Source organism: Phragmites australis, chromosome 8 (assembly GCF_958298935.1).
Source record: "Phragmites australis chromosome 8, lpPhrAust1.1, whole genome shotgun sequence".
In the NCBI taxonomy this organism is placed as follows: Eukaryota; Viridiplantae; Streptophyta; class Magnoliopsida; order Poales; family Poaceae; genus Phragmites; species Phragmites australis.
This window is the reverse complement of record NC_084928.1, coordinates 10991582-11015370: the sequence shown is the minus strand read 5'-3', so window position 1 is coordinate 11015370 and position 23789 is coordinate 10991582. Positions and strand designations below refer to the sequence as shown.

Below are 23789 nucleotides of genomic sequence, written 5' to 3'. Positions count from 1 at the left end.
CCAAGACAGGAGCTTGAACCAAGGGTTGCTTCAGCAACTGGAATGCCTAGTCAGAGGTGGATGTGCACTGAAAAGGAACACCCTTCTTTAGCATCTAGGTGAGAGGTTTGCTGATCATTCCATAGAGTCAGATAAAACACCTATAATAACCAGTGAGGCCCAAGAAGCTACGGAGCTGTTTGATGGATGATGGAGTTGGCCAATTGGCAAAAGCAGAAACTTTGGAAGGTTCAGTGGCTACACCTCGGGCAAAGATATGATGACCCAAATACTCAATAGAGGTTTGTGCAAAGTCACATTTGGAGTGCTTAATCAAGAATTTATGCTCCCTGAGAATGGAAAATACATGATGAAGGTGATCCTAGTGCTTGGACAGAGATTTACTATAGACCAAAATGTTGTCCATGAACACTAAAACAAAGCGACAAAGCAAATTAGCAAAGATGTTATGCATTGTACCTTGAAATGTGGCTGGCACATTTGTGAGTCCAAAGGGCATAACCAAGAATTCATATAAGCCATTATGTGTGCAAAATGCATTTTTGAATTCATCACCCTATGCTATACGAATTTGATGAAACCCAACACGGAAGTCCAGCTTCTAAAAACTATTGCACTGGCCAATTCATCAAGCAATTCATCCACCACTGGCATGGGGTGTTTGTTCTTCACCATAATCGCATTGAGATGATGGTAATCAACACATAATTGCCACAAACTGCCCTTCTTTTTAACCAATAGCACCGAAGAAGCAAATGGCGAAGCACTGGGTCGAATAGCACCTTGTCGCAACATATAGTCGAGCTGCTTCTCTATTTCGGTTTTCTGTTATGGAGCATACCTATATGGATGCATATTCATTGGTTAGACACCAGGGAGGAGAGTGATTTGATGATCAAATTGGCAGAGTGGAGGTAGCTCTGTTGACTCTCGGAATAAATCAGCAAAATTATTCAGTAATGACTGTAGCTCGTCCGGCAATTTGGCATTGCCCGTGTCAGAAACCACATTTAGAGAATTGACTGGCACAACTGCCACACACTGCGATGGCACTCCACATTTGAATAAGACATTCAATTTCTTTGCAGTGATCTTAGAACAATGAGTGATTGGTTCGATTACTCCTTCAAAGAGAACACGTCGACCTTTGTGTTTGAAACACATCTATTTTCGTCTCTAATGGATCCACATGGGACTATGCTCTTCCAACTAATCGGCACCAAGAATGAGGTCATGGAACTTGAGAGGAAGGGCCTTGACATCTTAAGAAAAATTATGTCCCTGAATGAACCACTGTAAGTGAGGAACTAGATGGGAGCAGATCTTCAATCCATCGTCTGCTGCTGAAAACTTCTGTATAGCAATAGACTGACATACCAGTTGTAGTTGATTTACCAACTTCTCACTGACAAAAGTACCAACACCTCCTGAATCAATGAGCACTAGTATGGCTTGTTTACCAATGAAGCCTTGAAATCTTATCCTCTTGCGTGGTTGTTTCACCAGGTGGGCTTGCTCTTGCACTACCAGAATAGTTTCAACGATGTTCTCCTCCTCTGTAGGTTCTGAATCAACAGACTCATCAACAAGCTAAAAAGCCTCCAGAACTTCTTCAATGCCATGGAGTGGTACTTGATCCAGACATTTGTGTGATTTACTCCACTTCTCACCACATGTGAAACAGAAACCTTTGGATTGACGCTAAGCTTTAAGGGATTCCAGCTTCTCATCAACTGATCTATCAGAATGCTTAACCTCATCTTTGGGAGGTGGCACCTTTTTCCTCTCACTAGTAGAGAATACCTAGTTACCAGATCGAGAGAACTCTTTGCCATCGATCTTCCTCCTTTACGACTCTAATTCCTCTTGCAATAACGCCAAAGTAGAAGCAGTAGTGACATCTTTTGGACGATGCAATATAATAGTAGACCAAATTTCCTCCTTAAGACCCCCCCCCCCAGAAATCTTGTCACAAAATATAAATCATTGTAAGAGTTGTTGTACAGGAGGACATTGTGAGATAATTATTCAAAATTATCGTAATATTCAGCTACCGATCCCGCCCGATGAAGGCTATCTAATTGGTGCAAACTCAATTGGAACTGATCCTTGTTGAATCTCTCTCAAACCTTCTTACACAACTCCTCCCAATCCAACACTCTACCACACAACTCCAAAGTTTGCAACCACGAAGCCGCAGTTCCAATGAAGTTCAGAGCTGCTAACCTCACTAGAGTTTCGCTCACTGAGAAAACCTCAAAATACATCTCACATCTATCATGCCACAACCGAGGATTTACATCATCAAATTTGGAAAACTCAAGCTTCGGTGACGGACTCGATCGCCCAGAAACACCCCTTCGATCATTAGGATAACCAATCAACTTGGGTTGAGAGTTTCTAGATGCACTTGGGACCCAGGGAGGCAACGGGGTCTTGAGGATCCCGGCGCCATCCTCTCAGTGCAATGAGTCTACACGGTGCCCATGGGGCTGCTCTAGGACTGATGTAGGTGGGCACACCGTCCTCATCAAAGTCACTTTAGCAGGACTCGGCTATGACGCGAGTGCATGCAATAGTGACACCAGAGTTTGGACCTGCGCCTATTGGGGGTCATCATTAAGGGCCTCCGACACCCCTGGTACCGCCAGTCTACACTTGTGGACCATGAGTCCCCGAAGGTCTGGCGGATCTCTAGGCTCTGGAACTCTCTGAAGCCCCAGTCCTCCAGAGCCTGGACAGGCTCCCCGAAGCACGGGGGGCAAGTCATCCGGTCTTGGAGAAAGATCAGCCAGAGGGGGACCCGCCATCCATCCTCCACCTGTAGGGAAGTGAATGACATTTAATATCGATGCAAGTGGAGTTCATTCTGACATCCCAGCGCAAGTGGGAGCCAGACTGACACCTTGGATAGTGCGGCGTTGCAATAGGCGACCGGCTGAGTACCACGCCTTTATGCCCACTTGCACCACTGTATTGCTATAGTAGATAATATCTTCTGATTAGGGATAAATGCCTCCTACCTAGACCCATGCTATGTAATTCGATCGGCCCTAGGTCCCTGTGGTATAGTGATAACTTGTATTACTAAGTCTGTAAGGGCATGCTTGCACATTTACACCATGAATGACACTATAAATACAGACTCATAGCCATCAGTCCAGAGGGTGAATCTTTTTTACTAGCAACACATTATTGGTTCTCCTTCCTTCCCACTTCTTCTCCAAGCTTGAGTCTCCTCTCTAGAAGAGACTCTCGTCGCACTATGTTCGTGGAAGACATCTTCTCTTCTACTAACAATGCTACTACCTCTTTGGTCCTCAGAGCAATGTGCTCAACGATTCACTAGTCGTCATTCGCCATGACTAGAATCCCCTGAGCTTATCCAATGTATGCTGCATCATCATCTTGAATCCCTGAAACTGCTTTGCCAAGCCATCCATGGTGGCCGCCATTTGTGCCTCCAGCTTCGACGGCTTCCATGGCGGCGCTAGAGTAGGCATTGGTTGGCTCTAATGCCAGTTGTAACATTCCCGTTGACTAAGATGGCCGGCAAGATCAGGTACGATGCGAGGGAGAGGGAGACAGCAAGATGAAGATGTGGGGAGGAAGCATTCTATCTTCCTCCTTATAATATCTTTTGTATTGAGCCTGTCCTTGAAACTCGGCGAAGTAAAAACTTTCAGTTTCTTAGAACATTTGGACTTCCAAATCAAGAGAAACGGTGCCAAGGGCACGATGGACTTGAAAGGTAGGGTGTAGAATTTTCGGGAGTGATGACCAGGGCTACCCTAGCAGTAGCCCCAGACATCCTTGATGTTGCTATTTTGAATAGTGGTCTTCTCCTGTAAAATGTGAAGCTCCTCCAAAGCTTGGATAAATAATGGTGTATGAAAGTGCAACTATGGTTTTGTGTCTTCCCTAAATTGAGAAATGGAAATGTTTTTGTGCTTAGCGAAGGAGTATAATCTGAGAAGTTGCATTTTAAGGTAGCTACCATTCCAAATGTCATGCCAAAATAAAATGGTGGATCCATCCACGGGATTGCCTGATGCAATTCCCTGATAATGATAGATGAATTTCATAATATCTTTCCACCAAAAGGAGCCCTTGACTGTGAACGTGTGAGGAACCCGACCATCAACATAATGAGTATTCCATAACAAATGAACCCACGGAACATCCATTCTACTATAAAACTTTGTGGAGATGCTTCACCAGTAGGGTGTCATTCTGTTGTTATGGGAGCCTTGGGGTAGACGAGGTTCTTGGGCTCTTCTTCTTCTTGGGCAAGACAGAATTGGCAACTGAGCTCTTGTGGCCTCGAAGGCGCAATTCCAGCCTCTTACTCCTCCTCAAATTCCACATCAGAAGGACTGCCTCATGAACTATCTGGGTTGGATTCTAATGAACTGCTTCGGACGAGGTCCACGTATCAGGTTAAGAGCTCCTTCTTTCCAAGGGGAACCATCCTTGAAACCAACTTTCTTTGGCTGAAGAGCCTCTCCCAATTTCTTTCTTCTCTTGTAATTGTGCTTGACGATCCTGTTCACCTTGAGGGAGGTGTATCTGTCCCATGGAGAGCTCCCTTTGGTGCTGTCTGCCGAGTCTTGAATCACTACATCAGCAAGCATATGACTTGCCCCCCCCCCCCCCCCCCAGACTATCACGTTATCAAGGTTGATTTGCAGTTGGGTGCCTTGATCTTGCAGGCCAGCACGAGGTGGGTTGACCGAGAACAGAAATGAGTAGTTCAACGGAGGAAGAGTTGCTGTTGTCTGATTCCACCACGCCACGACTTGAGCTTGCGGAAAGGCGGAACCAAGACGAAGTTGCAGAGCTGTCGATATGAACGGCATGATACAGTCTGGTTGGGCATTTATCTGTTCCGTGTTGACAAAGGTGAGGTTCGGTTGTTCCTGGACCGACAAATGGAAAGCAGGGCCCACACCCTACAGGTACACCTGATTTCCAACAGATAAGGAGCTAGATGCTCCAGAACCATGTCTTGATGAAAGCAATTGTTCCAGTTATGGCTGCAGGGGATGATGGGGGACCGGCAGCGCTGCCCCGTTGTTCTGAGGCCAGGCTGGCTATTCCCGCGCCTCAAATTCCTGTGCAGCGAGGTTTTGAACAGTTTCATTTATTCATCTCTTCAAGCTCATTAACTTCTTTGGTTGTTTTTTCTTTTTGTGAATGTGAATACTTGCAACAACATAGATTAAATTGTTCTCGACTCCTGAGGTATAGATTAAATTGTTCTCGACTCCTGAGATAGGTTTTTTGTTCATTGAATTGACTGTTTCAGAGCGTTTGTGTGTTTTATTCTAATTAAATTGCAAGGAAAGACAATACCCCCTACCCCTGCCTTCACTTTGCTTCCTACTACTCATTTAGTTCATTAGCACCCATATAAGTGAATAAACTATCTTTATAAGTCACCAAACTGCACTACTCGGCTAATTTGTTCCAGTTTCTCATCGGAACCTGCTTATATCGGGTCAACTTAGCGAGTTTTCAACGAATATGACACGGCACACCATAAATCCAGTTAAACAGCTAAACGCTTAGATGAGCCCCAGTCCCATATAATTGGTGGCTACATGCCATATCAATGTGAAGTTATTAGTTGCATGTCAGATTAATGTGCAATTGGTTGATGAATTGGCCAATGTAATAGGGTCCTAAAAGAAGCAATAGATAGTGGAAAAAGTGTTGTGGATGACTTATGGGGGGTTGTATAAACAACATATTGATTTATGGGGGTGTGAATGGACATGCTGACAATAGATTTACAGAATTATTACAAGACACCAAGTACTCATTCCACATCTAAATATTAGTTCCAAATCAATTTTGATTTATACTCCTTGTGTTGGAAAATACATGTAAAAAAACAGCTCTCTTTAGTCGATCCTGTGGTTTATTATACACTTAAATTGCAAGGTTTCTTTAGCATAATCACTAATTTAGTTCTCACGTGGCATCTGCTTCTACTATCAAATTATCTGCAATTTTTTTGTCGATCAATCACATATTCTTGTGATAAGGAGTTAATCACAGGCAAATATTTCGAGTTAGAATGATTTATTTGACATGCATTGTCTCCAACTTGTTTTGATGCAGTGTCACTTTATAAGCTCATTTGTTTTGTTTAAGTCTTCACGTCTCTTTTCTGCTCCTGGATGTGGGTAATTCTATTGAAAGATTTATAAATGGTTGAAATGAGCTCCGACACTATCAGTAACCTCCAATTCATTTATGTTTCTTCTCTTCGTTGGCATGCAGATACCTTCTAATGTGCCCATGAATTTACATTATTACGCTTTGACGCACTACAATAATAATATTTCAGTTCCATGCTGCTCCTAAGATATTTCAGTTGCATGCTGCTCCTAAGATATATGAGTTACTCATATCCTTCTGATTACTTTAAGAATTATATGGAGGGATAATGGGCCGGAACAACTGATTTCACTCCATCTACAAGCATTGGGCAAGCCTCAAGCATCTGTTACGTGCTTGGAGCTACCATATGGAAGTGATATACAAAACATCCTGGAATATTCTGTTCGTTATGAAGAGTACAACATGACCTTCAGCTGCAACCTGTTGATTCGTTCTCATCTAATTCTCACTTGGTTCCAATTATGAATTGTCACTGCTTTATGGATGTTCCATATGAGAAACTCTTCGATATCAATCATTTGGTTCAGAATGGGACACTTACTGGGCCCTCACTTGATGATAGATTCTTTTGGCGTGTCAGTCCAAATCCTGAAGTTAGTGGGCATTGAATAACTATTGATGATATAAGGTGCACGCTAGAAAAATTATCATTTTTTAATACGCAGGCTGCGTATCTTTAATTAAGAAGAATTTAAGAAAATAAAGTTCAAGTACAATAACCTTAGATGTCAGAGATCTAGTCCCAGCCGGCCTGAAATCACTAGGAAAATATAAAAAAAAGAAGCAACAAATCCACACAGGTGATATTGAATCATATGATTGATCCATAGCTATGCATGCACTCCATTGTGATCGATAGGCTCTTAGCACCGGCCAAGCACCACCAAACCATATCCTTCCTGATGAGAGCTATCAAGATGTTTGGAGGAACACGCTGATTGTTGAAAACGATGGCTACTTCCAGAAAGTTGGCTCGTTAACGAATAAATATGCCCTAATTTTGGCCTTTTGCAGATCTGGTTCCCCGGACGAAAATGGAAAGGTGAATTAGGGACAAGGGGGTCAGGAAGTCTGATTTTACAGTGGTTTTCTCCTAGCAGCCGAATCCTGTACAATTCTCGGTTCAGCACCTTGTCAAGAAACTGGAGCAAGCAGCGAGAACTTGACATGCAGTAAGATCTTCCCCTTCCCAACATCAAGCTTTGCGCCTGTCACCAACCAGTACCCAGGACTGTCCTGTGGCCCCATGGTCACCTGAGATGTCTCAACGAACTTGAGCAGCCTCTGGGTCCCAACGGGCACAGGTGGTCCTCCGGCGAACACACCGGAGTCGATGTGAGCTCTTGCTGGCTGCTGCTGCTCCCTCTCAATGGCACCCGAAGACGCCGCGAACGACTTCGACAGGAAGCTCCCTTTGCCTGACAGCCTCACTGTGTTGTGCGCCCATTTGGACTGCACCACGGTGTATCCCAGCAGCTCGGTGTACAAGAGCCTGAGGTGCAGAATGTTGGTCGAGTCATGAGCCTTGACATGCAGCTGAGCACCGGAGACAATGTACGCAGTCTGCGGGTCTGCGCTGCGCCAACGAGGATCGTACCTCACTGGCACTGTGCAGACGTGGGCAAACATTCTCCATTGCACTGGCTCGTAGTATCGTTCGTCGGAGATCATCTCCGATCCGCGCCATACCGGTGGCTTGTCTGATCGTCCGTTGATGAATGTTGGGGTGTTTGAGAAATGTTGCAGGTGGATGCCTAACCTGATAATGGTATGAAGGTTCTCAGGTTAGCACTTGGTTGTGCTGCTTGTGCAGTATGTTCAGTCAGCGTTCAGAGAGAATAATATATATAGCTGCAAAGTGGAAGCAGATATTGCTAACCGATTGTTCTTCTTGCCCTCCAGATGCAACCTCATTCCTGTGACTGGTAATATCGGAACAATCACCTGCATTTTGATTTCGTCATGTGGTTAAAGTGAGTACTTTTATTGGATCTCATATGCTCCAAAGCAATGAGGGAGGATATCTTGCCTGGCTTGAGCTGACATATAGCTTTGAACCAAGGCTGAAGTGCAAGGCAGGGCTAGCACCTTGTCGGTTTGAGCAAGGACCAAGAGGCAAGTCACTGAGCACAGGGGCCCACAATCTGTGGTGCTGGAAGTCCAGGAAGTACCTCAAATCTGCTATTGGAGGTTTGTCTGTTAAGGAACAATGCCATCATTGTTAAACACGAAACCTTACCGCTTGTCATAAAATTGCATTGGTCAGAAAAATAATACAATTTACATGAAATTTGTCTCTTACATCTTAGGTAGAGGTTCATGGCATGAGAAAGGAAGCCCCCGCCAGATACTCCGTTGAGAAGGGATGTGATGGGCACAAGCTTGAAGTTGATTGCATCCGGCATCGTCGGCACTGTGAGCAGCCACTCCGAGTGGTTGCTCGCCCCTGTATCCCCTCCCCTCTTGGAGTACATCACTGTCACTCCCTGCATGAGCTCAGGTCAATCATATAAGTTGTACTGAGTTGCCTGCATGAATTGCCTGAAGATTCCGAAATCACTGTTACCTGAAACTTATGGAAAGTACTGAACTATAATACCTCTTTGCAGGACATTAGAGTAGTAATTCCTTCAATCCTTTGTTGTGTTACTTGGGCATCAAATACATTGAAGGCCTGAGGGACCTGTTGCCATCAGAGTAATGGGATTTTCAGTACATTTCAGTTCATATTCATGAACTGGTATTATGGTGGATGTTAAGCCCATAATTTCAGTTTGATTTGGACATAAAGTAATATAATTTTATTAACCTTAAACTTGTGGTCCCTGGACTTGCAGTGTGAAGGAGGTAGAGTACATGTCCCAGTGAAGAGCTGGTCGCCTAGCCTGTCCAAGTGCCCCTTGATCTCAGATGGAGAGAGTGGAGACGACTTGTCCTGCTTCACATACACCACGTCCTGGCCACCCAAGCTCAGTCCTACGACGATGTGAGTACCATACTTCTTGATGAAACTGCCTCGCAATTTGCAGAGAGAGTGACATTAGCATTCAAATGGATGGTGTGTAAATAAGTTCAGGAAATAAAAACTGCATTCAGGCTTGGCTTTATACTAAATCATCTGATCTGTCATGCTTTTGTTCAGTCAGTGCCAGAATTGTGACATGTTCAGAGAACAGACAACTACTAGGATCAAGAAACATGAAAAGGAAGAAAATATATGTCTGCTTCCTGGTGTAGTAGGTAATGTGAAAGTTCATTCAGTTCTCTCTCTCTCTATATATAAGAATGAGAAATATACTTTTTTCTTTTTACTTTTCATTTCTTTGAGCCCTGCACATTGATGTGACACAGCTGAATGGATTTGTGCAGATATGTAGATTGATTGAGGGCTTGGAAGGCTGGAACGGGTCCAAATCCTGCAGGTACCTTTCTATGCTTCCTGCAATTTGCAAGTTTTTGCATTTGGCCTAGTCTGGTCTTTTTCCACCATGCATACGGGTTTTCACACCACATGGGAAATGTGTGGTGGGCAATCTTGCACTATTGGAAAGGTCAAAACCATCGTCAATTCGTCATCAGGATGAGGTTAAGAGTTAAGCCAATCCTTCGAGGTAAGCATAGCATTTAATCATCTCAACTTGCTTGCCAGTCCTTCGAGGTAAGCATAGCATTTAATCATCTCAACTTGCTTGCCAGTCCTTCGAGGTAAGCATAGCACTTAATCATCTCAACTTACTTACATCCTATCCTGCTTACTGTACGACCTCTAGTCGAAAACAGATGTCATCCTAGAATTTGTTCACTCAAACTTTTGAAATTTTGATTAGTGGTACACATCAAAGTATTTAGATTTGTCATAGGAGATTCACCATCAACGGTGCTTCTACATCACTACAGTATACTTTATTATTTTCTAATATATATTTTAGAAAAGGTACTCGAATGTATACGCAGGAGATCATGTCAACACTCGGATGAAAGTAAATCGGACCGGAGGTGGTGAGAAGAAAGAAGACCGAATGGTCGCCGATGCCAGGTCCGTACCTTGCTATGGCTGACGGGTCCCATGCCACCGGCACGTCGCGGACGACGTGGTCGGCGAGGGTGAGCGGTCGGCAGTCGAGCCGGAGGTCGAGGAGGGAGATGAAGTAGCCGTCGAACGCCAGGCACTTGGTGGCCGAGGCGTCCTGAGCCCATGAGCTGCAGTCCAGGTCGAAGCACGAGTTGAAGAGCCCCGACGGGATCTTCCCCGTCAAAGAGTTCCGGTGGTTGAACAGATCCGACATCTGCGGCCAGGATTACAGAATTCATTTTGTCAGAACAATTTTATTCGTTCTTGTTTTGAAAAGAAAGAGTAATTTCCTCTTTACTGCTCTACTGATCGGCTTGGTCAAGTCACGAAAGTGTAATTCGTTCATGCTGCGTTTATTATTTTGATCAGAAATTAATTTTGCCTTGAATGAAGGATGCAAGAAATTGTGCGGATTCGGTATTGAAATATGAATTGCGTGCGGTTTCTGGCCACTTTCGTGTAATAATGGGCATTGTACAAGAGGTTCTTTTCTACCTGACAATTTTTTATTGTGAAAGAAGCTTACCAACGAAAAGAAGAAATAATGAGAAATCATTTTCCACTCACTAGAACATATTTTGTATAATAAAAATTAGTTTGTAAGTACCTAAATTCAATTGAAATTGTTTCATTTTGCAGCAAATTTCCCACTCTCCAAACTATGCATTTGCTTCAGATATTCTAAAAAAAATGAAATAAAGGTGCAATCAACCAACAAACCTTGTTGAACTCGAGCACGTCGGACTTGAACTTGATCCGGTCGCCCTTGCCGAACTTGACGTCGTCGGGCACGCCGGCGACGAACCCCACGCCCGGCACGGCGACCGTCTTCGCCCTCGCCGCCTTCTTACCGCTCCTGACGACCAGGCAGCCCCCTGCATCCTTGCAGTGCTTCAGCCTCAGGTCGCCCGTCATGTCGACCCCCCTGCCGAGGCACCTCACCACCTTCTCCACTGCCGCCGCCGCCGCACCATCCCCGCCGGCCATCTCTCCCCTGCCGGTCACCTCTCTGCTCCTAGCCGTATCTTCTTATGATGCAGCGATGCAGTTCTACTCTATCTATGCCATTGTTTGTGCATGAACTCGTCAAGAAACTGGCTTATATGCTATGATCAGGAGAAGTTGCTCAAGATGTCAATTAAACAAGGTTGGTGATTGAGGTTTGAAACTTGTGGTAGCTCCAATGCATAACATGACTTTGAGGTTCATTTATATATAGAGTCAGAGAGACGGGCAGAGGAGAGGGAGAGGTGGTGACACTGGGAACTAAAAGAGGGATGGTAGCCTAGGTTGACAGCTTTTTCTTTTCTTTAGCTCATTCTTGAATGGAATCATTTTTGTTCATTATTTTTTGGGGACCAAGGTTTACCCCTCCCTGATGGGCACCGCCAAAGGCTGGAGCTCCATATCCTTGTGAATTGTGAAACTGCATACGAACAGGGCCTTCCAGACTTCCAGTTGGACTAGTTGTTGGAAACACGTTATTGACTTGCATTTTTTTAAAGAAAACTCTTCTTTCCATGTAGCATAGCTATTCACACGGTTGCATAAGAAGGCCTTTCGCACAAGTGTCTTTGGATCTGTCTATTTTCCTTTTTCGTGAGCGTGTCGGATTTGTACTTGATACTTCTATCGGCGCGTTGGATTTGTACTTGACACTACTATCGTGTGATTATAAATTCATATCTATGAATAATAATAAATAGTATAAATAAAGTAATAGAAAAGCTTAACTATCAGGTTCAAGTTAGGCCAAACCACAACTTCGAGATCAAGAAAAAAAAAAGAGAAACATAGAGGAAAGGAGAATGTTCAAGGTAGCCTTTTTCTGCTCCCAGTTTATCCATTTGATAAAAGAGAAAATATCAAGTGCCAAAGATCATATTGGTGAATATATATACAAACTCAATTATATTTCTCGGATCTAATCTGGAAGGCCTATATTGAAGGCAGGGTTTCCTCATTCCACTTGACAGACTTAGACATAATCTAACTTGGTCAAATAAAGAAACTATATAAGTACCATAAGAAAACTCCCACATCTAACTTGGGCCGCTGTGGTTAGATCCAACTAGTCTGATTGACGCGTCTACGCCACGCTTATTTATATTTTGCTGTGTTTTTACATGTAGGTGAAAGTAATACTAACTAAAAAAATTTGTTTCATATTTTTTTTGAGTTTTAGATATTTTTCTTTGCATTTTAGATTTTTTCAGATGATTTATTAATATAACTAATATTCATTTCGATATTTTTCTAGATTTTCTCGAAAAAGAAAATTACATATATATATATACGTATATATATGTATATATACACATGTATATCTATACATACATATGTACATATATACCTATACATGTATACCTATATGTACATATATATACATATATACATACACAGAGCCTGCTGCTACAGTAGCAAGGCTCGAGAGGGCGTTGATTCCTCCACCATTACGATATAGTATTGATGTATTGATTAAGCTTTAGCATATATTCACCAATATAGTCTTATACACCTAATACTTTCTCTTTGTAAAAAACCGGGTCGTATGTGTTTGCAGGAATTTCATGAAAATCATTTATCCGTTGCATGGAGAGCAGAATATGTAGAAATTATGTTGTCAGCAACTATGGGCGCCCGTGTAGTGTGTGGACTGCATTTTCGTGCCCCTGGCTGCTTGTAGGCTGGCAGAGCAACGTCTTTTTTTCTGCTCAGCTAATTATCACGCTGAGCCAACTCACAATTTTAGTCGCCGTCTAACCATCTCTGCCTCCCATTGCCCCCTAGGGGCAGGCTATTAAGGAATATAGGTGTACAGATACACATTCAAAATTTTGTACAATTTTTTTTTTATATGCAGTTGGCCCGTGACCCCTCTCAGTTGGCCCAAGCTTCAGGCTCCAACAGTCGGCCCCTGTGGCCAAGCTGAGTTTTTTTTTATTTTTAATTAAAAATTTAAATAAATAGATTTTTTATAAAAAAATTTACAAAACTAGACGTCTATCGCCCTCCGAAGTACTCCGAAGTTCAATTTACCCTCCTACCTTCTCTATTCAAAACAGTGATGCTCTGTTGCTCCGAAAATTCTAAACTTTTTGTACGTGTTACATAATCCATGTAAAACCTATTTTAATTGAATTCACCTAAAAATTCTGTGTAGAATTTAAACTAAAATTCTCTAAAAAAAGACTACTTTTATAACTTCTAGCAATTGTTAGGACCTCAAATAAATTTCTAAAAAACTAAATTCACTAATAATATTCTTATGCGATGTGATAATTTCTAAAATTATTTTTAGCACTAAGTTTATATATATTTGAATTCAAATTAAGTTAAAGGAAGAATATCACATGAAATTATAAAATACATATAAATGGTGCATTACAAAGGAATCCACTTTTTTCCCATATAATCTAGGGCTGAAAATAATTTTAGAAATTATCACACCACATAAGAAGAATATTAGTGAATTTTACCAGATTTTTAGAAATTTATTTGAGGCCCTAACAATTGCTAGAAGTTATAAAAGTATCTTTTTTTGGAGAATTTTAGTTTAAATTATACACTAGATTTTTGGGTGAATTCAATTAAAATAGGTTGCACATGAATTATGGAACACATACAAAAAGTTTTAGAATTTTTGGATCAACAGAACATTACTGTTTTGAATAGAGAAGAGAAGTTAAATGGAACTTTAGAGTACTGTTCATCGAGATTTACTGTTCATATACCAGGGCTGTAATCCTATCCGCCCCATGTAAGAATGGTAAGAGTCTGTGGGACTGTTTACCGTCCTCTCAGGGGTGGTAAGGGCCTAATCGCCTCATAAGAGGGCGGTAGGCGTCTAATTTTACAATATTTTTTATGAGAATTTTATTTATTTAAATTTTTAATCGAAAAAATATAAAAATAAGAAAAACTCTGGCCAAGCTAGCAGTGAAGTCCACGATTGACAACTCCACTCGACGGTCCAACCTACGTCGCAAGGAGTCAATACATGGAATGCGGCGGCGACGGTGCGTCGGGCGCTGCCGGCGAGTGCGAGGCGGGGCACAGCGGCTGTGGCGTGGCGACTGTGGCCACCGGCGCATACAAGGCGGGGTGTGGCAGCGGCAATGCATCAGGCACGAGGGCCTCGGCGATGAGGATGGTTTCTGTAATCTCTCCCTCAGTCACATATGTGGTGAAATGATGGAGGAGGTTATGGATGATAACGACAACCAAGTGAGTTGTCATTTCCAGGCCATCCCTAGAAAAAAGAAATCTAGCGCTCAAAAGAAGAAAAAACATATAAAAAGTGTAACACCTAAGAAACAAAAGTATCCTAAATGAAAGAAGTTTTTTGGAATAGTAGAGGTCTTTGAGACTTTGCTAAATTTGGCTTCTTAGCGGATACTACAGCTGAAAAACAGCTAAACTTTATAGCTCTTTTAGAGACTAGTAAGGATGATTTCTCTGACATGGAACTTAGAAATCTTTGTGCTGGGAAGAGTTTTCTTTGGAGTTGGACTTCGCCACTGCTAGATCTGGGGGCATCTTATTGGGAGTGAATATGGATGTTTTTTATATCAGGACCATCACTCATGGTGACTTCACTTTGAAGTTTAAACTTAAAAATAAGGAGGATGGTTTTGAATGGAATCTTATTGCAGTCTATGGGGCGGCACAACCAGAATTTAAAGATCGTTTCTTATCTGAGCTTGTTAATGTGTGTCACGTTGATTCTTTTCCTTTTTTAGTTAGTGGTGACTTCAACATTATTAGGAACCCTGGCGAAAAAAGTAATGATAGATATGACGATCGATGGCCTCTCCTGTTCAATGCTGTAATTAGTGGTTTGGACTTGAGAGAGCTTGAGATGTCAGGTTGAAAGTACACATGGGCAAGCTCTATGCAAGTTCCTACGTATGAGAAGCTAGATAGAATTTTGGTATGTACCGAGTGGGAGCTAAAATAGCCACGAGCAAGATAATACCTATATAGTATTCGGGAGAAAAAAAGGAAGACCTAGATCGTATGGGTGTCTCGACGTTTGGTAGGATCATAATTGTTATGGCGTTGCTATATCAACTATATAGTAGCGTGGCAGTGAATTGGATCTCGCCACGGCGCTAGCGTGTATGGCGTTTGCCGCTTGGGCTTAGATTTGCTCGATGTGGTGCCGTCTATTCTTAGATACATCCACCGTGACACTATCATGCTCAGATCCACGCACCCACCCAAGCTCCGTGCCTACTGCCCGCCTGCCACCACCCACGTCAAACTCGAGAGAGAGAGAGTGGTGAGAGAGAGAAAGGATAAGAATAAAGTTGTGATGCCGTGTCGTGCGTGCTGTGATGAGAATTTAAGTGCACGGACTATGATTCTACATGTAAGATGGTCAATTGTTCACTGAAAAAATAAAAAGCAAATCGGCTATTACATTACTATTTTGATTTAAATTCTAGACTATCACTTTTAAGCTACATTTATATTATCATCTGCTAATATAATTTTGTATTATTATATATTATGATTTATATATTAAAGTTATGAAAGTAGTGGATCGTTGCATCTCGTCACGCCATCGTAACAATTATGGGTAAGATGCATACTCACGCATGATCGAGTTTGGTGCGGTGTGCGGTCAATACATCTGAAGTTGCAGCATGGCCTATATTGACAGAAAAAATTGAGCAGGAATGAATGGCTTGTATTTGCAATCGGGGCGGAGAGATCATCTCTAACTGCAAATAGGCACCACGTAACGGTTGTACGTGACTCCGTGCTGCAATGACGGCAAGACCTGGACACCTTGCAAATGTCCGCTAGACTGCGTGCCCGTTAATCGTGAAAAAGGCGCTGCTAATTTCAAAGGGATTCGGTAAACGATGCCACGTGAGGCCACCACTTGCTCACGCTTGAGCTCGTTTCACATGCACAGGCCACGACTACGTGCGAGTCTTCTTTTTTTTTTTTTTAACATCGAAGTGATACAATTACTCAATAGTCTACCCTAACTTTCGCATATCATAGATGCCACAGCTAATCACCCGCGAGTCTGCGACTACCGGACTTCCTAAACCGACCAGACCACGTCAATGTCCCACCATTCTATTCGTAAAGTAAACACACACGACGCAACAACAATATTTCCAATCATCAAATGCCACATGAATATAAACCCATGACCCGGTATTGGGAAAGGGGTGAGGCTGCAGAGTGAAAAGGAGTTTTGAATGCAAGTTGAACGGCACATCAATCGCACACCACGTTTTCAGTCGCCTGACCTGACCAACCGGGCGGAGATCTTCTCTTTTTTTTTTTTTTGGAAGACTAAGCCACAGATTCAGTCTTCGTCTGGGACGAATCCCCTTGCGTCCATTTCCTGCTTGACTCTGCAAGAATTTCCTTGAATATACAGCATATCAAATGTGAGATAAGAATTATCTGCTGGCTTCACGGTTTACATAAGGTACACACTCGTACGTGACAAAACTGCACCTGCCTGTGGGATCACAAGAAAATCTCAGGTTTCGCTAGTTACAAGATAGATCGTTGCTAAAAGACGGACACGGCAAACAAGTAACACAACTCCGTGATGACAGGAAGTAGGTGGTTCGACTGCGGAAAAATAAACACACGTCATTATCATCTTAGCTTCCTGATCAGCTATTCCCAGAATTGGATCCCGCAAAACTGAATATTATCTCTTGATCCATTGGTTCCAAGGTTATCACCGAATAGCAGCTGTGGAAATCCAATAAGATCAGTGACCCACTCATAAAGCAAACTCCGTTTCAGCTCGTTTCAGGACACGCAAAACCATAGAGTGAAATTCCGGTTCTTCTTCTTTTATCCGATCGAGTGTGGTGGATTCATGCGCATCAGCCTGTGGGAAAGAGAGATGGGGAACCATGAGAACATGAAACACCTTTGGTCCTTTTCGACTTCAACATATGTAATCTTGGAATTCATCAATATATGTAAAGATGACTTATTACCTCACTAAACTTGAGGAGTATTAAGTTTGACACACCAGCAGGCATTGATTTGTCCCACCTAACAAAATAAAGCACCACAATAGTAGAAAAGTAGCTAATGTTTAAAACTTGTTTAAACTAAACCATTAAACAATACTCCCTCTGTTCTTTTTTATTTGTCCTTTTAGAATCTATGCGGTCAAACTTCCAAATGTTTGACCACTAATATGTCTAAAGTTGTCAAGATTGACTATATGAAAATTATATCACTAGATTTGTTATTACAAATGTTTTAGTAAAAGTACAAATTTATTAGTGTATATTGATATAAAGTTATAAAAAATTATAGTCAAAGTTATGTTTCGAAGACCGTGAAATGTCAATAAGGACAAAAAAAAAGAACAGAGGTAGTAATAAATTTTTCACTGACAATGAGCTCAATGTGCCTTACTAAACCAGACTAGTTTACAGTTCATCTCACAAAAGATAAAAGAATGTCAATTATGCTGTAGAGTTATTAGAAAATTGAATTTCTCCATATCCTTGGACTAGAATCGGTTCATACTCCCATGACAGATATGTGGAGTACTTAACCAGTACCACTATCTATCGAGGTTGTCAGGGTCGAGGTTTTGATCCAATCAGAGATACTCTCACAGAATCGAAACATAGAATCCGCAAATTGATAGCCTACATGATTCTATAAATAGTATGTTTACTCAAACCTGATATACCTTTAAACAGTGACGTTACTGTTTATTTAGTCATTTGACACTGCATTGGACAAGTTAAGTAGTAATTGCCCATCATATAATGAAACATAGTAGGATTTACAATAATTAACACATATTGCATAATGCATATTTTTGTATACAAATTATGATGTTATGGTTTAAATAACACTTTCATAGCTTTACCAGCAAAAAATATAGTGCAAATGAAAGATACCTCATTTTTCATAGGTTTTATACAAATTATAAACAAAGAAAAGATTGAACTTTAAGATTATAAAAACATATCCTAATTAATTTTTATCTTCAATGCTAGAATCTGGTAGGACCATATGTAAATACTGATCATGATCCTAAAAACTTTTTTTTGTTAAAATCGTAATGATGTTGTCTACCAAATTTCAATTTTACCTAGATTTTTTTGTTAAAATCTAATCGTTCCACTAGATTTTGGACAGTATAACCCTAATGAATTCAAGACTTGAATCGATGCTCTAACAACATTGATAGCTGTAATCTCAAGCAGTCAACCCATGCTTTATAATTTGATAAAGGGAGCTTACCGAACGAGCATTAGTTCATTGACAGCTCTCCACATTTTTCGACCAGTGTCCTTCATACTTTGGTCTCTAGCACTTCGACCACGCCACAATTCTTTGACAACGTACATTACCTCCTCAGCATCCACCTTTAAATTGTAAAACAGAATGTTACATATGAACAAAGAGATGTAATAATTCAAACGCACCAATTATTAGCATGATATAGACAATGCCTCAACCTCATAATTCACCAGTAAACATCTTGTTATTAGTCATAAAAAAGGATTTTTTTAATTCAGGTTATAACATGAGAGTTGAGACAGAAAGAAACATATAAAAAAGGATTTTTTTATTCAGGTTATAACATGAAAGTTGAGACAGAAACAAATAAGTACCAGAACTTGCTCGGCTGTCCCATATATGAGCTCCTCATGCTCAAGAAGACGCTGATGTAGGACACGGTAATGATCCAAATCTAGGTTAACAATAGGCTCAGTTTGGAAATCAAATTTAGCAAGCTGAGTAACCACATAGGAGGCCATAACTTGACCAAAGATAGCAGGAATGGTTCCCAGGACTGGGATAATGCGAACCCTGAATCCTGGCACAATCTGCAGAATGACGTACACCATGCTGTTAGTATTTATCTACACACCAAGTTCTGCTAATATAAACTCTCGCGCTAAAAAATGTTAAACATAATGGGTCAAGCAGGTAGCAGGAGGGTGCTAATGAGCATAAAAAAGGAGCTGACCTGGTAATCTGATGGAGTTTCCTCTTCTTTTGAAGCTTGAAAGGGAAGTAGCTTTGCCTTTGGCTTCTCCAATGAAAAAACTACTGGTACTCCACCCTCAATTCCATGATCCTTCTTAAGCCGATACCGCACCTACAGAATACCAAATTCAATACATTGTTGGTAGCATATCTTAACATATCAGCTTACAAAGGGACTGAACAATCATAAAAACTTTTGAAAGGAGTGTCAAAACCAACCGAGCGAGAGAGAGGATCATTGCTTGATTCTCTCAAATCTGCAATACGAATTCGGGTCGGGTCAGCTCGAGCTCCAGCCCCCATTGCAGAAAGTACCCTCAAACCTCTACGCGTGCAAGCCGCAAGGAGTGCCACCTAATCAAGCGTCATGGATATCCCAATTATTACAAGTAGCAAGGAAAAATGTTGAATAGCACATAATGGTGCACATAACTTATGTTTGAACAAGCCATTTCTTCTAAAGAAGATAGGTTTGAAGTACAATTTAGGGTGGCTTTGTGTTGTTAATCAAAAGGATCCACTGAGGTCAGGGAAATTTAAGTTCACATAGATACTAGTTGGTAAAACATTGGAAGTATTAACAGCTGAAACAAAATAGAAGAACATCCTGAAGGACTTAACGCATAAGAAAACATAAAAACACAAAGCGTGCCTGAATACTGGAGATAAGCACGAAATATGTGAATACGAAATAATGAAACTGATATTTCAATATTAGGTTTAGTATGACAAAAATTGACACTTCAGTAGTAGTTATTACCTTAGTATCAATGTTATCTATGCAATCAAGAACAAAATCAGGCTGTCCAGAAAGAATTTCCTCCTCAGACGATGAATCATACAATTGCACTCTTGCTTCTATTTGGCACTCTGGATATATCATCGAAAAATGCTTCTTGAGGCAGAACGCTTTTGGAGTTCCGACATCATCTCTGGTTGCCACAGCATGTCGATTTAGTGACGAGAGTGAGACCTTTCAATATATCATGAGTGCCTTGTTAATGTCCACCTATTATAAATGCAAGATGTTACTTAAATGAAATATAATGTACTTGCGCCCTTGCATACTGCTCAGTATGAATGATTTGCATGGTTATGATGCACAGGTCCTACATTTAAATGATAATGCATGGATTATATACTAGATGAGACAATGATTCAAGATCTGTTTTGGATATAAAATTCAAAAGTCATGTCATTCCTTCAATAACTGAGGTCGGAAAAGATTGTCCATGCATTGTTTAGAGCTACATTTAAATGATAATAGCTGAGGTCAGAAATGTCATGTGATTCCATGATTCAGTGGAATCAAAAGAAAACATACCAAGATCATTGTTTAGGGGTATAAGTGTGTACTACATCAACACATGCATTTTCAAGTCTTCATAACTACTCCCTCGAGTCACAAATAAACAACGTTTTGGGCATCGACACGGTCTCCAAAACACAACTTTGACTACTACATTTTGTTGTAATATATTTATAGAACATAGCAAAAGTACTTTTATGAAAGTAATTTTCGAGACAAATATATCTGTATCATTTTCAAATATCCAAACTCCATACATAAAAAATAATTTGTAACTAAAATTTGGAATGGTTGACTGCACGTAACCCAAAACAACATTTATTTGTGACTGGAGGGAGTATGTCATTTATCCACATCTGGAACACATAAATCCATACCTGATCAAAATCCACAAGGAGCAACCTGCCAACCCCAGATCTTAGGAGCATCGAAGCGGCATGACTGCCAACCCCTCCAAGACCGATGATCACGACATAAGATTCAGTCACTTTCTTCTGAGAGTCTAGACCAAAAAATTGTATATTCCTACAATACAGAAAAGTGACCAATGTTGGTAATCACAAACACAAAACATGAAAACAGCAATAGAAAATCTAGAATGAAACATGTGAAATGCTAAAAATTCAGTTATGCACAGCAAGAACAGACACATGATATATCACTTTCTACACCCCTGAATATCAAAAGGTGAAAAGAATAAGGATTGACAGCAGCGAAAAGTAGCATATCAACCAATGATGTTATTTGGAATTGGTATGTGAATACTTATATCTCAAGCAACAATGTGTGGAATTTCAAAATACACCTAACTGGCTCATTTTCAAGAAGACAGCAGCAGGTGGTTTGTAGCTAAGAGCCACTGCACAACTTTACTAGGGAAAGAAAACCATGCAAACCTTGTAAGCTGTTCAGAGACCACTTCATCAGAGAGAAGATCTGAGCTACCAACAACACCCAGGTGCCCACCTGATCGGGAGCTGCCTGTTCCAAAACGAACAATTTAAGATAGTAGCACTTGACACAATGGAACATCATAATATATATATAGGACACTTCAATCTTAATTTTCTATCGATTCATACAGGACACTTCAATCAACTATTTAGAGTATATGATGCATTGACAGATCTGAAAAGCAAACTGCACATCTCTTGCTTCATGGAGATCGTCATAATAAGGGCATGGAGCATATGGATCACTAGCAAGAACATGATCTTCAATCAAGTATCACCATCAATTGAGCAATGGAGTTATGGAGGGCAACATTCAACAAAGAGTTTGCACTGGTTATCCAGAGGGCAAAAACTAGTTTAGCTCAACAGCACAATCATGGCTAGATTCTTTTCTGTAGTTTTCCCTTTATGAACTTTTTTCGGTTTTCTGCTTGCAAAATGGCTTGCACTGTGGGGAACTCCCCCACAGCTTTTCGGTCAAACAATGAACTACTTAGAATAGCACCGAGGCAATCCGGCTGCGGCAGACTCCGCAGAATCGACAATTACTAGGCATCATCCCACTAGCAAACTATCAAAAAGGTTATCGCACGCGCACCACTCATCGCGCCATTCGATTCCAGCAGGTCCCGCACGTACCCCTCTCTCCCCTTGGATCTGCAACAGCGAAAGGAAGCGAGCATTACATGAACGCTCCTGCGCGGCCAAGTCCCAGCTTAGAGTGGGCAGCGGGAAAGCTAGGTCGGTTACCTCGAGAGGAAGCTCATGAAGGCGGCTGCGGAGAGAGCTCCGACGGCCGCGCCGGCGCCGGCGACGAGGAGCCACTCCTTCGCCCGCTCCCCCATCTTTTTCCGGCCGGCGCTGCCTAAACCCTACCACACTCAAACGACTCCGCTGTTGGAAGGAATGGAAATCTTCGAGGCTGCCGGCGCGGCCCGCTTCGGCTTTAGTTAGAGACGGCGGGCCGTGGCTGCTGGGATGGCGGACCTCGTTTCGAGCGGAATTTAAAGTTCTTGGGCCGCAATTTAGGATTACTTATCTTTGGGCCGTCGCACTCAACTCATGGGTTTAAATGGGGCTGGTTTTCTGGAACGAGCAGAGGTTTCGTAACTTAAAGGGGATATAAAGCATGTTTGAGCTCTAAAAACTTTTGGAGATCAGATATTTCTAATTTTAAAAATTGGTAGAGTTAGAATTGTGAATAAATTAGAGATGTTTGTATGAGTCATCTGGTTTATATTTTAAACTACAAATAAAGATATCAGGTGAAATATCCGGTTTGTATTTTAAACTGAAAGATGTAGCTATAATTTTGTTTTGATGGACAAAGGAGTTATACAAGGATCAAATCATCGAGTTTTTTTTTATATTTTTTATTAAAAATTTAAATAAATAGATTCATGTGAAAAAAATTATAAAATTAGGCGTCTTAGGCCTCCTTACCGCCCTCTGAGAGGGCGGATGACCTGACCGCCTGAGACATTCCCTTACGCCCCCCTGAGAGAGCGATTATGGCCCCTTACTGCTTTCTTAGGGGGCGGTAAGGTGGCTGCCCGCCCGCCTCTCCCCTTCTCCCCTCCTCTATAAAAGGGCAAAAAATGAGGTGAAATTCTCATTTTAATCCGAAAAAAAAGAAAGCTCTAAAAGGGAGGAGAGGAGAAGAGAGGAGAGGATAGGAAGAGAGCGCGGCGAAGTCCTGCTGTATTTGATCCACGGATTTGAAAATCACTTTCCGGTAAGTTCTTATATATTTTATTATTGTTAATTAGTACAGTAGTACTGTATGACATAGGTTTTAGACATGTATAACCTAGGGTTTAGAAAATACTATATTTAGTAGAAAATTATCAATATTACTTACGACATGGTAGGATAGCAATGAAATATAGAATATTATTTGTAGTATGTTAGTTTTGAATATGTAGATTGTATAGACTAATAATTGTAGGGTAGTATTGTGTGACATAGGAATTAGCACTGTATGATAATGTTATGACCTAGGATATAGGGTTTAGAAAATGTTAGTATACTGTGAATATTAACTCCGACATGGTAGGATAACTATTAAATGTAGATTATATAGAATAATATTTGTAGGTAAGTTTGGTTAGGGGTATTATTGATGAACCTATTGTTAGGTATGAATCTTTTCATTTCCGATACTCAAAAATATAGTTCATCGGTCTTAACATTGGTTATATTTGCGGATGTTTCCAGGGATGACAGATAAATTAATTTTTCAGATATATTATGG

The 23789-nt window shown here is 41.2% G+C and overlaps 2 protein-coding genes across 3 annotated transcripts; both read right to left on the bottom strand.

Moving 5' to 3' along the window:
- Positions 1-6960: 6960 nt before the first annotated feature.
- Positions 6961-11494, bottom strand: LOC133926610 (MACPF domain-containing protein At1g14780-like). Its single transcript, XM_062372625.1, has 8 exons — positions 10982-11494; positions 10234-10475; positions 8999-9200; positions 8789-8872; positions 8492-8675; positions 8219-8385; positions 8069-8133; positions 6961-7948 (listed from the first exon to the last, which is right to left on the bottom strand). The coding sequence occupies exons 1-8, from the start codon at positions 11246-11248 to the stop codon at positions 7324-7326; spliced, it is 1836 nt and encodes a 611-aa protein (XP_062228609.1). The 5' UTR covers positions 11249-11494; the 3' UTR covers positions 6961-7323.
- Positions 11495-16669: 5175 nt separating this feature from the next.
- On the bottom strand, positions 16670-22452 carry LOC133926609 (tRNA threonylcarbamoyladenosine dehydratase-like). 2 transcript variants are annotated; one of them, XM_062372623.1, is made up of 11 exons: positions 22286-22452; positions 22134-22192; positions 21479-21563; positions 20960-21107; positions 20034-20246; positions 19493-19627; positions 19254-19385; positions 18895-19110; positions 18521-18645; positions 17248-17305; positions 16670-17135 (listed from the first exon to the last, which is right to left on the bottom strand). In XM_062372623.1, the coding sequence occupies exons 1-11, from the start codon at positions 22378-22380 to the stop codon at positions 17025-17027; spliced, it is 1377 nt and encodes a 458-aa protein (XP_062228607.1). In that variant the 5' UTR covers positions 22381-22452; the 3' UTR covers positions 16670-17024. The 2 variants fall into 2 exon arrangements, with proteins under 2 accessions (XP_062228607.1, XP_062228608.1); XM_062372624.1 differs by having other exon boundaries at positions 21479-21559.
- Positions 22453-23789: the final 1337 nt, after the last annotated feature.

Excerpts from the sequence above, each read along its gene's own strand:
- LOC133926610 (XM_062372625.1), bottom strand. The coding sequence starts at position 11,248 with ATGGCCGGCGGGGATGGTGCGGCGGCGGCGGCAGTGGAGAAGGTGGTG. Across the intron at positions 10,476-10,981 it reads ACGTGCTCGAGTTCAACAAG|ATGTCGGATCTGTTCAACCA; the intron begins GTTTGTTGGTTG and ends TCCTGGCCGCAG. Across the intron at positions 8,386-8,491 it reads CATGAACCTCTACCTAAGAT|ACAAACCTCCAATAGCAGAT; the intron begins GTAAGAGACAAA and ends GTTCCTTAACAG.
- LOC133926609 (XM_062372623.1), bottom strand. The coding sequence starts at position 22,380 with ATGGGGGAGCGGGCGAAGGAGTGGCTCCTCGTCGCCGGCGCCGGCGCG. Across the intron at positions 21,564-22,133 it reads ATCGAATGGCGCGATGAGTG|GCAGCTCCCGATCAGGTGGG; the intron begins GTGCGCGTGCGA and ends GTTTTGGAACAG. Across the intron at positions 17,136-17,247 it reads TACTCCTCAAGTTTAGTGAG|GCTGATGCGCATGAATCCAC; the intron begins GTAATAAGTCAT and ends TCTTTCCCACAG.